This window comes from Macrotis lagotis, chromosome 1, assembly GCF_037893015.1.
Source record: "Macrotis lagotis isolate mMagLag1 chromosome 1, bilby.v1.9.chrom.fasta, whole genome shotgun sequence".
Taxonomy (NCBI): domain Eukaryota; kingdom Metazoa; phylum Chordata; class Mammalia; order Peramelemorphia; family Peramelidae; genus Macrotis; species Macrotis lagotis.
Genome location: NC_133658.1, coordinates 474,427,169 through 474,444,144, shown reverse-complemented (window position 1 = coordinate 474,444,144; position 16,976 = coordinate 474,427,169). Strand labels below are relative to the sequence as shown.

At 37.3% G+C, this 16,976-nt stretch overlaps 1 protein-coding gene across 1 annotated transcript in view; it reads left to right on the top strand.

Moving 5' to 3' along the window:
- The first annotated feature begins 9,109 nt into the window (after positions 1-9,109).
- LOC141504772 (uncharacterized) overlaps positions 9,110-16,976 on the top strand; it is a 68,477-nt gene continuing 60,610 nt past the window's right edge. Inside the window, exons 1-2 of the mRNA XM_074210042.1 lie at positions 9,110-9,192; positions 13,240-13,754. Coding sequence (XP_074066143.1) covers positions 9,110-9,192; positions 13,240-13,754 — 598 coding nt within the window. The remainder of the gene's footprint in view (positions 9,193-13,239; positions 13,755-16,976) is intronic.

Here is a 16,976-nt window from a genome sequence, read left to right as displayed (position 1 = left end):
TCCACTGGTCCACCACTCTATTTCTTAGCCAATACCAAACAGTTTTGATGACTGATGCTTTATAATATAATTTTAGATGAGGTAGGGCTAAGCCACCTTCTTTTGCACTTTTTTTCATTAAGCTCCTGGCAATTCTTGACTTTTTATTTCTACATATGAATTTACTTACAATTTTTTTCTAACTCGTTAAAGTAATTTTTTGGAATTTTGATTGGTAGGGCACTAAACAGATAGTTTAGTTTTGGTAGAATTGTCATTTTTATTATATTAGCTCTACCTATCCATGAGCAGTTGATATTTGCCCAGTTATTTAAATCTGATTTAATTTGTGTGAAAAGTGTTTTATAATTGTTTTCAAAAAGATTCTGAGTCTGTCTTGGCAAATAGACTCCCAAATATTTTATATTGTCTGAGGTTACTTTGAATGGGATTTCTCTTTCTAGCTCTTCCTGCTGTTTCTTGCTAGACATATATAGAAAAGTTGAGGATTTATGAGGGTTTATTTTATAACCTGCAACTTTGGTAAAATTGCTAATTGTTTCCAGTAGTTTTTTGGATGATTTCTTGGGATTCTCTAGGTAGAGCATCATGTCATCTGCAAAGAGTGAGAGTTTTGTCTCTTCTTTCCCAATTCTAATTCCTTAAATTTCTTTTTCATCTCTAATTGCTGGTGCTAACATTTCTAATACAATGTTGAATAGTAGTGGTGATAATGGGCACCCTTGTTTCACTCCTGATATTATTGGGAATGCCTCTAGCCTCTCCCCATTGCATATAATGTTTGTTGATGGTTTCAAATAGATAGTGCTAATTATTTTAAGGAACAGTCCATTTATTCCTACACTCTCTAGTGTTGTTAATAGGAATGGATGCTGTATTTTGTCAAAAGCTTTTTCAGCATCTATTGATATGATCATATGGTTTCTGATAGGTTTGTTGTTGATATAATTGAGCATACTAACAGTTTTCCTAATATTGAACCAACCCTGCATTCCTGGAATAACTCCTATTTGATCATAATGTATTATCCTAGTGATGACTTGTTGTAATCATTTTGCTAAGATTTTATTTAGGATTTTTGCATCTATATTCATCAGGGAAATAGGTCTATAATTTTCTTTCTCTGTTTTTACCTCTTCCTGGTTTAGGTAACAGTACCATATTGGTTTCATAGAAAGAGTTAGGCAGAGTTCCATCTTTCCCTATTTTTCCAAAGAGTTTATATAGGATTGGAACCAATTGTTCCTTAAATGTTTGGTAGAATTCACTTGTGAATCCATCAGGCCCTGGAGATTTTTTTTTTAGGGAGTTCAATGTTGGCTTGCTGAATTTCTTTTTCTGAGCTAGGGTTGTTTAGGTATTTAATCTCTTCTTCATTTAACCTGGGCAACTTATATTTTTGTAAATATTCATCCATTTCACTTAGATTATCAGATTTATTGGCATAGAGTTGGGCAAAATAATTTTCGAATTATTACTTTAATTTTGTCCTGATTGGTGGTGTTCACCTTTTTCATTTATGATACTAGCAATTTGGTTTTCTTCTTTCTTTTTTTTAATAAAATTGACCAGAGGTTTATAAATTTTGTTGGTTCTTTCATAATACCAACTTTTGGTTTTATTTATTAATTCAATAGATTTTTTGCTTTTGCCTTTATTAATTTCTCCTTTAATTTTTCTAATTCGGTATTTAATTGGGGGTGTTTGATTTGTTCTTTCTCTAATTTTTTTAGTTGCATGTTTAATTCATTGATTTCCTCTTTCTCCAACTTATTCATGTAAGCATTTAGAGCTATAATATATCCCCTGAGAGTTTTGGTATGTTGTTTCATTATTATCATTATCTAGGATAAAATGGTTAATTCTTTCTATAATTTGTTTTTTGGTCTACTCATTTTTTAAAATAAGGTTATTCAGTTTCTAATTTGTTCTGGGTCTATATCTCCTTTGCCCAGTATTGCATATGACTTTTATTGCATTGTGATCTGAGAAAGATGTATTCACTATTTCTGCCTTTCTGCAGTTGATCATTAGGTTTTTATGTCCTAGTACATGGTCAATTTTTGTATAAGTTCCATGTACTGCAGAGAAAAAGGTATATTCCTTTCTATCCCCATTCAGTTTCCTCCATATGTCTACCATATCTAATTTTTCTAACAATCTATTTACCTCCTTAACTTCTTTCTTGTTTATTTTATGATGCAATTTATCTAGATCTCAAAGTAGGAGGTTGAGGTCTCCCACTAGTAGAGTTTTGCAGTCTATGTCTTCCTGTAGTTCTTTCAGCTTCTCCTCTAAGAATCTGGGTGCTGTCCCACTGGGTGCATATATATTCAGTATTGAAATAACTTTATTGTCTATGGTACCTTTTAGGAGGATAAATTTTCCTTCCTTATCTCTTTTAACACTATCTATTTTTGCTGCTGCTTTGTCTGAGATAAGGATTGCTATCCCTGCTTTTTTTACTTCAGCTGAAGCAAAATATATTTTGCTCCAACGTTTCACTTTTATATGCATCTCTCTGCTTCAAATGAGTTTCTTGTAAGCAGCATATTGAAGGATTCTGGCTTTTAATCTACTCTGCTATTTGCTTACATTTTAAGGGAGAATTCATCCCATTCACATTCAAGGTTATGATTACTAATTCTTTATTGCCCTCCATGCTATCTTCCCTCTGTTTGTACTTTTCCCCCTTCCCCCCCTTATCCATATTCCCCAGTATTTTGTTTCTGAATACCACCCCCTTCAGTGTGTTTTCCCTCCTATATCACACCCTACCCCTTTCTTTCCCCTTTCCCTTTTTCCCTTCCCTTCCTTTTGTTATTTCCCCCTTTTTCCCCCACTCCCCTTCCCTTTCTCCATCCCCCCTCCCCTTTTCCCCTTTTAATACTTGAAAGGTTAGATGTTTTATAAGTTAACTGAGTATGTGTAGGTTGACTTTAAGCCAAGTCTGATGAGAAGAAGATTCAGGTGTTTCTCCTCTGCTCCCTTCTTCCCCTCTATTACCATAGGTTTTTGGTACCTCTTAGTGTAATGAGATTTACCCCATTCAATCCCCTCCCTCCTCCAGTCTCTTTCCTGTCCCCTTTTTTAAGGAGGTAGTGTTTTATTAGATCATTCTAAGTCATAGAAAATTCTGAGTGTCTGTCCTTTCTAGTTCAGTATATTCTATTGAATAGAGTCAAAATACCTGAGAGTTATCAGTTTTTCTCCCAAGTGGGGTTAAAGCCAGTTATATCCCATTAGATAGCAGTCTCATGGATAGGTCATGAATGTCCATCATTTCTGGCTAGGTGTATTCTCTCTGTTAGAGTTACAGTTCTCAAGATTTATGAGAATCTCCCCCCCCCCCCCATGCTGGGATATAGCCAGTTTCAACTTACTGGATTGCTTTCTTTTCCCTTTTACCACCCCCCCTTTTTTTTACCTTTTCATGTGTCTCTTGAACCTCCTGTTTGATGTCCAAATTTTCTGTTTCGCTCTGGTCTTTTCATCAGAAATATTTGGAATTCTTCCAGTTCGTTAAATGTCTATCTTTTTCCCTGTTAGGGAAGGCTCAACTTTGCAGGAAAGTAGATTCTTGGCTACATTCCAAGCTCCCTTGCTCTTTGAAATATCTCGTTCCAGGCCCTTCGATCCCTTAATAGTGATGCAGCCAGGTCCTGAATGATCCTTTCTGTGGCTCCTTGATATTTAAGTTGTTTCTTTCTGGCTGCTTGCAGGATTTTCTCTTTTATCAGATAGTTCTGGAGTTTGGCCACAACATTCCTTGGTGTTTTCATTTTAGGATCTTTTTCTGGTGTGGATCGATGTACTCTTTCCATAACTACTTTGCCCTCTGATTCCATGATATCAGGGCAGTTTTCCATCACTAGATCCTGTAATATTAAGTCCAGGCTTTTTTTCTCTTCAATGTTTTCAGGAAGTCCTATAATTTTCAGGTTGCTCCTCCTCGATCTATTCTTGATGTCAGTGGTTTTGTTGATGAGGTATTTTACATTTGCTTCTATTTTTTCATTTTTTGATTTTGTTTAGCTGACTCTTGCTGTCTCATGGAGCCATTAGTTTCTGTAGACTCCATTCTTTTTTTGGGGAGAGGAGTTTTCTTCATTAACTTTTTGCAACTCCTTTTCCAATTGGTCAATTCTACTTTTGAAAGAGCTTTCCATTTGATCTATTGAGGTTTTGAGAGAATTAATTTCTTTTTGCATTTGTCCAATTGAGGATCTGAGAGATTTATTCTCATTTTATAATTGCCCAATTGATGGTCTGAGAGATTTATTCTCCTTCTGTATTTGTCCAATTGTACTTTCTAAAGTTTTTGTTTTCTTGTTGCAAGGTATTAATTGTCTGTCCCAAATTTTTAAGCTCCTTCCTTATTTCTTCAAGGAAGTCTTTCTGTGCTGGAGACCAGATTGCATTCTCCTCAGAGGTTCCAGGTCTCTTTGAGTTAGGGTCTTTCCCTTCCAGGAATTTTTCTATGGATCCACTTTTCCGCTGACCCTTCTTCATTTTTCTAAGAGTTGTGGGGGGGCTGGTTCACCAGGGCTTGGGATCGCTAAAGGCTTTACTCACTGAGTGCAGTTTCTCTGGCTGGCCAGTAGGAGGTGTTGGTTGCTTTCTCTGGAGTGTCTGTGACCTTGATTGAGGCCTTCTCCCTTTGCTTGAAGGGAGGAGTTGGAGCTATTGAATTCTTTTGTGTTCAATCAATGGTGGGCTTTTCCCTGGCCTGAGATCATTCCTGAACTGGGCTGGTTCTTCTGCTCACACTCCTGGGCCTGAGGCAGAAGTAGTTTGCATTTGTTTGTTTGGGAGGAGGTTTGAGCTGTAATGGGACTGTGTTCCTAAGACCAGAGGAGCCCAGGGATGGTGTCCACAGCTCTCCTGCACGAGAACTCTCCCCCCAGCCCCGTCCCCAAGCTCCAGGGGGACAGCACCAACACCAGTGCCTCTGTTCCCTAGTTGACTCAAGCCCCTGCCATCTAGCCCCACTGATCCAGCAGGTCCAGCTCTCAGGCCCTCAGACTCCAGGTTCCAATTCAGCTGCTAATCTGGCTGATCTGGGGCTGATCCTCCCTCTGAGCCCAGACTCACTCACCCGAATTTGTCCTGCGCTGCTGCCAGAGACGAATCCTGAGGTAGATGTTATTTCTCCTGGCTTTTCTTTCTGGGTTTTGTGGGTCGGATTTCTTTTAAGAGGTTTGTTTCATGTGATAGATGGGGAAGAGATCAGGAGACTTTAGAACTGTGCCTGTCTTCTCTCCGCCATCTTGGCCAGAAATCCCCTGATCAGTTGTAAAATCCCAAGGAGTGCTCGAATTTCTTCATCTTTCAGTAACCTTCTATTTCTATCTTTAATTGGCAACCCCAAATCCCAATGAGAGCAATAGATTTTAACTGAGACATTCCTGAAATTTTTGTAGTTTCAGTAGATTCTTTTTTTTTCCCTTGTGCAAGGCAAATGGGGTTAAGTGACTTGCCCAAGGCCACACAACTTGGTACTTATTAAGTGTCTGAGGCCGGATTTGAACTCAGGTACTCCTGACTCCAGGGCTGGTCCTCTATTCACTGCGCCACCTAGCTTCCCCTTTGTAGATTCTTTAAATTTTCATTCATTTTGCTCTTTGGTTCTAATTAACCTGGACAATTTTTATTATGATTTCTTAAAATATGATATTAGACTATGCACACTTCTTGCAAAGATTTTATCTTTTTTTCTTTCTAAATGATGGTAGATAGTAAGAAAAATAAATGTTTGTTAATTTTTCAAAAACATTTAAAAGAAAAGATATATTTATAAAAGAAAAGTTTTCTATTTTAAGTCCTGGCTTCAAGGATTCTGATAATTTTTTTAAAAAACTTTTATTTTTCACCAGTTACATGTAAAAACAAGTTTTAACATTTAGTTTTAAAAGTTTAAATTGCAAATTCTCTCCTTACCCCACCATCTGTCATTAAGGAAACAAGTTATTTAATATAGATTTAAAATGTGTACTTATTTCCATAATAGTCAAATTATGAAAGAAAGCAGGCCCTCCCTTACCCCCTTTCCACCAAAAAAAAAAAGAAACCTCTAGGAAAAAAACAGCAGGAGCATCTAGGTTGCAGGAGATAGAGCACCAGCCCTGGAGTCAGGAGTACCTAGGTTCAAACCCGGCCTCAGACACTTAATAATTGCCTAGCTGTGTGGCCTTGGGCAAGCCATTTAACCCCATTTGCCTTGCAAAAGAAACCCTAAAAAAAAAGGAAGAAAAAATGTAAGCTTCAAACTGTATTCAGACACCAACAGCTTAGATGGATGACATTCTTTTTCATAAGTTCTTCAGAGCTGTCTTAGGTCACAGCACTGCTGAGAAAGTCACCATCCCACAATATTGCTGTTACTTTGTATACAGTACAGTTCCCATTGCATCTGTTCACTTAAGTCCTTCTAGTTTTTACTGAGAGCATCCTGTTCATCATTTTTTTATAACAAAATAGCATTCCATCATGGTCACAAACTATAATTTGTTCAACCATTCCCCAACTGATGGGTATTCCCTCAAATTCTCATTATTTGCCACTTGAAAAGAGCTTTAAATATCTTGATACTTATAGACCCTTTTCCTTCTAATTTTTCATCTCTTCTGGAATACAGACATAGTAATGATATTGCTAAGTCAAAGGGTGCATGGTTTTATAGACATAGTTCCAGATTCCTCTGTAGAATGGTTGAATCATTTCAAAAACACCTTCAATAATGCATTAATGTCTCATTTTTCCTACATTCCCTTCAACATTTGTTATTTTCCCTTTCTCTCCTAATAGCCAGTTCAATGGCTATAAGGTAGTACCTCAGAATTGTTCTAATTTACATTTCTTCAATCAATAGTAAGTTTCCACATTTAAAATTATATATATATATATATATATATATATATATATATATCTCCATATTTCCCCACACTCATTTATTCTATTCTCTCTCTTTCTCAAAAGTGTTTTGCATCTGACTACCTCCTCCCACAAACTTCCTTCCCTTCTATCACCACCCTCACTTTTCTGTCATCCTCTTCCTTTCCTACTTTCCTTTAGGGTAGAATAGATTTCTCTACCTTGAGTGTAGAGTGTATAAGTTATTCCCTCTTTAAGCCAATTTTGATCTTATCTCTCCCTCTTCTACTCTACTACAAAAGCTTTTTCTTGCTTCTTTTATATAAAATAACTTACTCCATTCTATTCCTCCTTTTCCCTTTCTCCCATGACATTCTTTCTTACCCTTTAACTCCATCTTTTTAATTTATTATCCCTTCATATTCAACTCTCACTTGTACCCTGTCTATATATGCTTCTAACTGCTCTAATAAATGTGTAAGTTCATATGAGTCATCAGTATTATCTTCTCATGATGGAATATAAACAGTTTTCTCATTAAGTCCCTTAAGATTTTCCTGTTTAATTTTTAGACTTTACTTGGTTCTTATATTTGAAGATAAAATTTTCTATTTAGTTCTATTCTTTTCAACAGGAAAGTTTGAAAGTCCCCTATTTCATTGAATGTCTATCTTTTCCTCGTAAAAGATAGACTCCCATTTTTTAGGTATTTGATTCTTGGTTGTAATCTCAGCTTCTTTGCTTTCCAAAATGTTATATTCCAAGCCCTATAACCCTTTAATGTAGAAACTGCTAAATATTTTGTTGTCCTGATTGTGGCTTCATGATAATTGAATTGCTTTTTTCCAGATGCTTGCAAGTATTTTTTCCTTAACCTGGGAGCTCCGAAATTTGGCTATACTATTCCTAGGAGTTTTCATTTTTGAATCTCTTTCAGGAGATGATTGGTGTATTCTTTCAATTTCTATTTTACATTCTGGTTCTAGAATATCAGGGCAATTTTCCTTAAAAGCTTTATGAAAAATGATGTCTAGGCTCTGATCATGACTTTCAGATAATCCAATAATTTTTAAATGAACTCTCCTGAATCTATTTTCCAGGTCAATTGTTTTTTCCAGTGAGATATTTCTCATTGTCTTCTAGTTTTTCATTCTTTTGGTTTAGTTTTATTGTTTCTTGATTTATCACAAAGTCATCAGCTTCCCTTTTTTCAGTTCCATATTTTAAGGAATTATTTTCTTTAGTGAGCTTTTGTTTTGTTTTGTTTTTTTTAAGGCAATGGGGTTAAGTGATTTGCCCAAGGTCACACAGCTAGGTAATTATTAAGTGCCTGAGGTTGGATTTGAACTCAGGTCCTCCTGATTCCAGGACCAGTACTCTAAGCACTGCACCACCTAGCTGCCTCTTTAGTGAATTTTTTTTATCTCCTTTTCCATTTGGCCATTTTTGCTTTTTAAGACATTCTTCTCCTCACTGACTTTTTCTAGTTCTTTCCCCATTTGGCCAGTATGGTTTTTATAGTGTGATGTTCTTCAGTATTTTTTCTATTTACTTTACCAAGCTGCAGACTCAGTTTTCATAATTTTCCTGCGCCATTCTCATTTCTCTTCCCAATTTTTCCTCTACCTCCATTACTTGATTTTCAAAATTCTTTTTAAGTTCTTCCAAGTTCTGAAACCTACTCATTTTTCTTGGAGTTTTTGGATGTAAGAGCTTTGACTTTATTAACTACTTCTGAGTGTGTGTTTTGATTTTCCTTACTATCATAGTAACTTTCTAAGTTCAGGTTTTTTTTCTTCTGTTGTTAGATCGTTTCCCCCAGTCTATGACTTGATTTTAACTCTTTACTAAGGCAGAGTTCAGCTTTGAGGGTGGAGATTATCCCAAGGTTTTGAAGGTTTTTTTTTTTATGGTTATTTTCAGAGATATTTTAGGGACCAGCAAGTTTTCAGTTCTTTCACAATGGTAGAATCCAAGGAGAGGTTTTTACTACTCTCCTGGTCTGTGCTGTGATCTTTGGGTAGCCATAAGCACTCCTTTCTGCCCTGGAACTATGAGGAGGGTCCCTGCTCCCCTGTGGACATAAGGTCTGTTGTCTAACTGCTCCCCCTCTTCTTGGGACTTTGACTCAAGGTTGGGACCCAGATGCAAGCATGGTCATAACAACAGAGTCCTGTCTCAGTGACAGCAAAGAGACCCCTGTAAATCTCCGCAGTTGCTGATTATTGTTGATTCAATGGCTCTCAAGGGCTTCTGCTCCACTGAGGCCAGGTCTGTCCTGCCGAGACCTGCTCTGGGTTGTGTTTCTTTCTCCCCCTGGTGAGAAGATTTTTTTCTGGTTGCCCTTCCAAGCTGTCCTTGGCAATCTCTGTGTTGAGAGATCTGGAAACTGTCATCATTACCATTGAGCCAATAGCCCCCATCTGTTCCTAGATTGCTGGGAGGATCCATACCACCAAGATCCTTGCTACACAGTACTCCTCTTTCTCATCCTGGGCAACAGACTAATCCTGTCAATCTTCCAAGTTGTCTTGGGGTGTAAAATGTTTCTTTTCTTCTTTTTTTGTGTGTTCTGCTACTCTAGAATTTGCTTAGGGTCATTATTTAAGGGTATTCAGAGTGGTTTGAGGGAGAACTGAGGCAAGTCCCTGCCTTTTTTCTGCCATCTTGACTCTGCCAGAGTCTTATGATTTTTTTTGCTTGTTTGTTTGTTTTGGGGGGTAATGGGGGGTAATGCCCAAACTCACACAGCTCCGTCCGTAGTTATAATCAGTAATTATTGTAATTATAATCAATTCTGAGGTCAGAATTGAACTTAGGTCCTCCTGACTCCAGGACCAGTGCTCTAAGCACTACCACCTAGCTGCCCCTGAGTCTGATGATTCTTAAGTGATCTTTCCTTGCCCTGTTATCCAGGTCAATATTTTTGATCATAGGCAACTTTTCAATCTTTTGATTTTGTTCTAATATTTCTATTTTTTAAGAATAAATGCATTTTCTTATCTTTTCTAATTTTATCTGTGTAGATCTTAAATGTGGTTGGGTAGTGCAATCTTGATATTCCATATACTTTATAGTTATCTTGTTTTAATTTATTTTTTTTTGTTATTCTACTGACAAATGCCAACAAACATGTACACTTTTATATACATAGAAAATAGAGTACTGTGTAGGAAACCACAAATTCCATTATGAACAGCTTTTTTTTAGTTGTTTGTTGTTTTTTTTTGCAAGGCAATGGGGTTAAGTAGCTTGCCCAAGGCCACACAACTAGGTAATTATTAAGTATCTGAGACCAGATTTGAACTCAGGTACTCTTGGCTCTAGGGCCAGTGTTCTATCCAAGTACATACTTAATTCAGTCTTCTCATTTGACCTGTTACCTCCTCTGAACCTTCTTCTGAGCTCTTCTTCACTATTTTTTTCATATGTCACTGATGTTCTTATCTTCTATTTTCCCCATCACAATTACTAGTTCCTCTTTATCTCCCCCTTAATTGCTTTACTTTTAATAAATAATTAAAGAAGGAACCATCTTCTCATTTCCCTGCTCCAACCTCACTGCCCGTGGCAGATGCTTATAGCTGGCTTTCCTAGTTCTACTCAAACATGCAGAACATTTTTGTCCTTGTGTGACTCACCCATGAGGAACTTACCCTGTTAGATGATGAATCACTCCCAGTGGGGAACTGTAGAGCCAAAAGAATTTATGATTCAATAGATGAATCAAAGAGAGTAGCCATTTCTTGGCTATAACTACTCCATGTGGCAATTAGTACTTTGTGACTCTAAACTCCTATGAAGTCTTGAAGGAATTGGGAGTACTATGTTACTACTCCATTGTTTCCCCCATATGTAGTATAGCTTTAAGTAAATGAACTTGTGCTCCAGGCAGCCTTTTCTGCTTTGTTTTCTTTCTTGAGAATATGAGAAATAAAATTCTCAAGGTGTATATATCCAGAATTGAAGGCAACATTGAGAGTGTAAAAGGTCCTAATTATATTGAGAGAGGCATTTGGTTGTAATAGATTTCAGAGCAGTTAATAATAGAAATAACCAAATATAAAATTCAGAGAAGGTTAGAGATTAGAGCAGAGTGATAATGCATAACTCCAAGGAAAAATATAAACTGTCCAATAAGAAATTCCACATACTACTTTATGTTCTAATGAGTTGAAACAGAAATTGTAAATTGTTCATGAATTCTGTTCTATTTATATGTACTTACAAATGGCCTGTGTTTAGCATACCTTTTATATGTAGAAATAAATTACCTGTCCCATTCATGATTCATATTGTACATTGAGTGATTTTATTTCTCCCTCTCCTCCATTTGTCCTTAAGTATTGTAGGGAAGGACTCAGTTAAATGAGCCAAACCATGAATGCAAGGGAGCTTGACTTCATTTATTGGGACTGAACTAGATCCATTCACATGCCTGGGTAAAGAGGAACAGAGCCAAGAATGGGAGCAGTACTTACCATTCCACTCCTCTGATACCTCTTTACTGACATTTATTCTATCTCTTAAGGGTAAATTAGATAGTCAAACTAAACAAACCACATCCTGGTCATGTTCAAACATGTAAGTCTCATTTGCCATAGATTTTTTAAAAATTAATTTCATTGTACATTTTGAAATCAGGGTCTCCTGAAGTCAGTTGAACTGTGTGCAAAATGTTATACAAATTGGTTTTCAGTGCCAAAAATAGAATTACAATCCAGAGTTTGGATACAGGGTTTTCAGAATGTTTCCTCTAAGAGGAAAGATGCAAATCCATTTAAAGGAATAGATAATAAACAATTGTTAGTTAAATGCCTCTGCTTCTGGAAAGCATAGGCCCAATTGGGGAAGTTCTATTTAATTTTAGCAAAGGAGAAAAGATTAGGTTTCTTGGCAGTTAAATCATTTCAGTTTTCAGAATTCTGAGAAGCATTTAAATGCAGTAGATTTATTCATTGAAAGAGAATTAAACTGAGGCTTTATTCAGTTAGGGATAGAGATTAGATTCCTGATCTCATTGACAAAGGAAATTTCTGAAGGAGGCAAATCCTTCTCCCAATGCTAGTTGGCACTTTCACTTTGGCAGAGGTATTGAGAGTTGCCCAGACACACACACATCAAATACAGTTCCTGAAACAAGATCTTTCTGACTCTCAGGTCAGCTTCTTTCTCCCCTATACCATATTTCCTCTTTCTCACACAGGGATATTTTTCATATTTAAAACCACAACTTATCTCAGTGTTTTTAAATATTTGTTGAACAGCATGCACTTAGTGCAGAAAAAGATATTTTTAAAATTCCTTTTTGGTATTTAATGTTTAGTCTAGACACAAGGAGGCATACTATACCTTGCAATTCTGTTTCTAAAGAAACTGAAGAAAATGCATTAAGTTTTTTTTAATAAAAGAAACTTTAGTCTAGAGTTGGGAGAGGTGATAGGATCTGTATTCCTTCCATTATTAATGATCTCAACAAATGATAGATTCTAAAGGTTAGACATAGCAAAAGAAATTGTATAATCCAGGTTTGCCAATTATTCCAACCCTAACATTTGTGGCAAGTCATTCAATCTCCCTGGACCTCAGTTTCCTCATCTGTAAAAAGAGGATGTTGGACTAGATTGGTCCTAGGGTCCCTTCAAACTTAATCTACTTTTCTATGCTTTTTTAACGGAACAAAGGAAAATAAATTTACTTTATCTGAAGGGAATGCAACTATGTTGTCTGAAAGGTTACTAAATGCCTTAAGAGAATTCTAGGGGTGGCTAGGTGGCGCAGACACTTAATAATTACCTAGCTGTGTGGCCTTGGGCAAGCCTTGCAAAAAACTTTAAAAAAAAAAAAGAGAGGAGACAAAGATGATTCTGGCTTGGATGACAAAAGAGAAAATAAAACACTTCTGTAGGAAAGAAAGAGGCTAGTCAATCAAACTGGTAAAGAACATCAATTCAGATTCTTGGGAGTGGGGGGAGGGGAGGTAGCCATCAAAACAAAAAAAAAAAATAAAATAAAAAAATCCCTTTCACCTTCCACAGCCAGTGACTCAGGATTCTGTTAGGAACACCATGTTTCTAGTTTTAGAATGTGAGAAAGTTAGGCTCTGGGCCATTTTGTAGTCCATCCAGCTCAGCCCTCCAAGCAGGAGTTTTATGTGTATTCGGGCATACAAGAGTAGTTTCTAGTGAATTAAATCTCAAGGTCCAAAATTAACCCACCCTCAAACAATTGCTCACATTTTTGAGGTAGCCCCTCTTTTCCGCCTTGCCTTCCCCTCCTGCCCAACCCCTCTAAGATAAAGCAGTCCGAAAGCCGCCGAACAACAGCTAGAATTCTTCTGGGAGAACTTCTTGCCCAGAACTGAAGCTCAGAGGGAAGGAAGAGGGGAGGGAGGAGGCTGCCTCCCTTTTGGGTTACCAGCTGCTGCAGAGGCGGCCCCTTCCAGGGCGCGGTTCGAGGCTCCAAACTAGCTGCGGGCCCTGGCCACCCCTCTTGCACCCCTCGCAGAGCCCGGATTGGCTGGTGGGCTGGGCTGGGTGGATCCTCTCCCCTCCAGGGCGGGGGCCTTACTGGGAGGAGTGCCGCACCCCTTGGCTGGCAGACTGGAAAGTTAACTGACTGTCATCTTCAGCACCCCGTGCCCCTCCCTACTCCACCCTTGTACCCCGGCTCTGTGGAGGAAAAAGATTATCCCCCCTCCCTTTCCTCTCGTTCAAGGCCTCTGATCCCAGGGGAGACTGAAGGAGCCTGTGCACTACAGGCAGCTCCGTTCAACTTCGGAGGACTTGAGTCAACTTTAAGGTACCTGATGACCATGGGGCACTGGCCCGGAATGCCCCTTCTGCTCATTCTTCTCGTCTGCTCTCTGGCTCCGGCTCGAGGTGAGAGGCCCTTCCCGTCCCAGATTTTGCGGGAGTTGGGGGGGTGTGGGAGGCATAACGTGGCCCTTTAGGATGTGAAGGAAGAAAGGATTTAATTCTCAGAGAATTCTCTCAAAGCAGCACTTCTGGGAGGGATTCTTGGGCAGGCTTGTGGGGATCCCTCCAGTGGAGTATCCCTGGAGACTCCGAAGGAGACCCTCTTCTCCCATTTGGGGGGAGGGAATCTCGATATCAGTGAGGCTCTACTTTAAATTTTGGGGCGTAGTCTAAGAAAGAGATCAGAAACTAGGCTTGTTTTTCCTCCTGTTCTTAAACGAGAGTAGGAAACATCAGCATTTTGGGGCAGGGTAGGGGGGCGGAAGGGGGAGGGTAGACTGTTGGAAAATTTGTTTGCCTTATGTGGTCTGAAGCCTCTTAGCAAGAGTTCTGTAGTTAGCTTTGCCATTTCCCAGTTGCAGTCCAACTCTAGTGAAAATTCCTAGGCCGCTAGTTTAACTGCAAGGTGATTAGTAAAGAACTGGTTTAGTCCTTAGGGTTGCCTCTGAAGTTATGAAAGGAACTAGCGGCCCGCTGCATCGAAGCCTGACCATAGGTCAGAGATAGGTACTTTTTCACATTAAAAACTTGATTCTCTAAAAAGAAGAGTAGACCTCTTTAGGAAACAAGGCTATTATTTTCAATATGAATTCAATATTTTTCTCCCTAAATAGAAAACAGAAAAAGGTTTAACAGATATTTGCATAAAGAAAATAAAGTGATATTAATGATTCATCTTTTGGTTACTTAAAAGATGATCTTTAATTATGTGGTTGAGGTAGGTAGAACTGGTAGCTAGTTTTTTCTTGAGAAGTATAAATAACAGAGGTGATATTAATTTAAAAAAGAGATGTAGCATATATATTTATGTAATATATGTGACTATATAGAACATATATTCAAATATTCTTTATCTGTGTATGTGTGCATCTGTCTAACTATATATATATATATATATATATATCTTATACATAGTGTAATAAGTGATGGTTTCACAACTCTTCCTTTGTCTCTCTAGAAGTAGTACTATCCTTTCAAGTAGTGTTTTTTTAAATTCATATTCCTCATAATTGTTTTTTAGTTTTTGCAAGGCAAATGGAGTAAAGTGACTTGCCCAAGGCCACACAGTTAGGTAATTATTAAGTGTCTGAGGTCGGATTTGAACTCAGGTACTTTTGACTCCAGGGCCGGTGCTCTATCCACTGCGCAACCTAGCTGGCCCCTCCTTATAAGTTTCTTTAAAATATTGCCTTCCTGCTGCATAAAGATTAAGTGTGGAGAAGGCCCAGAGAAGTTTTGGAATGCCAACAATGTGGCATTTAAGCATTGGAGATCTGTTTTTAGAACCATTTTCCTAGTGAGTATTTTAAAAACAATTCACACACTATGAAATACTCATTCATTTTGTGTGCTTTTTATTTTTAGTAGAAATTTTAATTTGAAGGTTGGGTATTTATAAAACTTATGGAGATTGGGAGGAAAGGAAGTGAGAAAAGGTTGCTGAATGCCCAAGAGCTTTAGGATTTTCTACATAGTTTCCTGCCCTAGCTTTTAATTGAGGGTCCTTCCTAGTCAACTTTGGAAACTAAAATGAAATTTATTATGGCAACAAAGTAAAAACCATTCTCTCTCTTTGTGATTCATATTGTCTAGTGGTATATCTTATTGTTGAATTGCTGAATCTTTTCCTTGTGCCCAAGATTAAATCATATCAGAGCATAGATATTTAAGAAAGTATTACTTTTGCATTTGCCTTTTATCTTTAGTAGTCCTTAGTCATTTTAAATATAAACATTTATAAAAAGAAAGAAGTAAGATGTAAAACATTTTATCTCTTGGAATTTTATCCCTCCTAAAATATAGGGATAGAATGAGATTTAGGGAATTCCCAAAACTATTTTGTAAAAATTTTTTGAAACAGGAAAGATCATTTCCCATTATACTTACAAGGGTGAATAGGGTCTGATTATGGTACTACTCATACAGTTCTGTGTTCCAGATTCTGAGAAAAATGAAATCAAATGGTCCAGGACAAAAATGAGTAGAGTATCATAGATTTTCATTTCTGTTATTTTGAAAAAGAGATTTCCAAGTTTTGTCACAACAGATCTCATGGTAACAGAAGTGAAAAGTTATTGTTTTTGTTTTTGTTCTTTAGGGGTTGTGGGGGAAGTAGCTTTTATAAGAATGGATCTTTTAAATGTGTGGGTGGTGGTGGCTCATAGATCTGGAATCTGCTCAAATCAATGTTCAGAAATAAACCTTCAAATCAGGAACTGATTTATTCCTATCTCTCATTTATTTATTTTTGTTAGCTTTGTTTATTGTTGTCTAGACCTAAGATGGTAAAAATAATAATACAGACTGAACTTAAAATTGTGCTGTATTCTCTATGCAGAGAACCAGTTAAACATTTACCAGCACAATGCTGGTTGGTTGTAAAATCAAAAATATTTCTGTAAATCCATAGTTGATCATTGATACACTGATAAAGATTTGACCCAATTCTTGTGTGGTCTAGATCAGAATGACTAAACAATTTAAGAATATTTGTTAGGGGTGGCTAGGTGGCGGCTAGGTGGCATAGTGGATAAAGCACTGGCCTTGGAGTCAAGAGTACCTGGGTTCAAATCCAGCTCAGACATTTAATAATTACCTAGCTGTGTGGCCTTGGGCAAGCCACTTAACCCCATTTGCCTTGCAAAAACATAAAAACAAACAAACAAAAAAGAATGTTTGTTAATGTTTTGTTAATTAAACAAAAACGAGGCCCCCTCTTGTGTGCTTTCCTTACTTTAATCAAGATTGTCTGGTCATGTTTTTAATTTCTTCTTCCAACCTTGTGTCTTGTGTGAGGCAAAACTGGATAAATACTAAGAAGTAATTGCCATTTCATTTTTGAAAAGGAAGAAATGATTTTTAAATATTGTGCGCCTCAGAGAATTTGCTCTGAACTGTTAACATACTTGCATAGATGTGGTAAAATTTCATACTTTAACTGACTTGGTTCATTTCCTTTCCTCTCCCTCCTGAGTTTATTTCTTTATAAGTTCTCTTTCTTCATGGAAATGTATTTTAGTGTTTGTTTTCTTCTGGGGAAAAGATCTTTTAATTTTCATGTAAAGATCAAAATTTCCATTTGAGATGAATTGAATTATATGTGAACCAATCATTGCTTTATGCAAT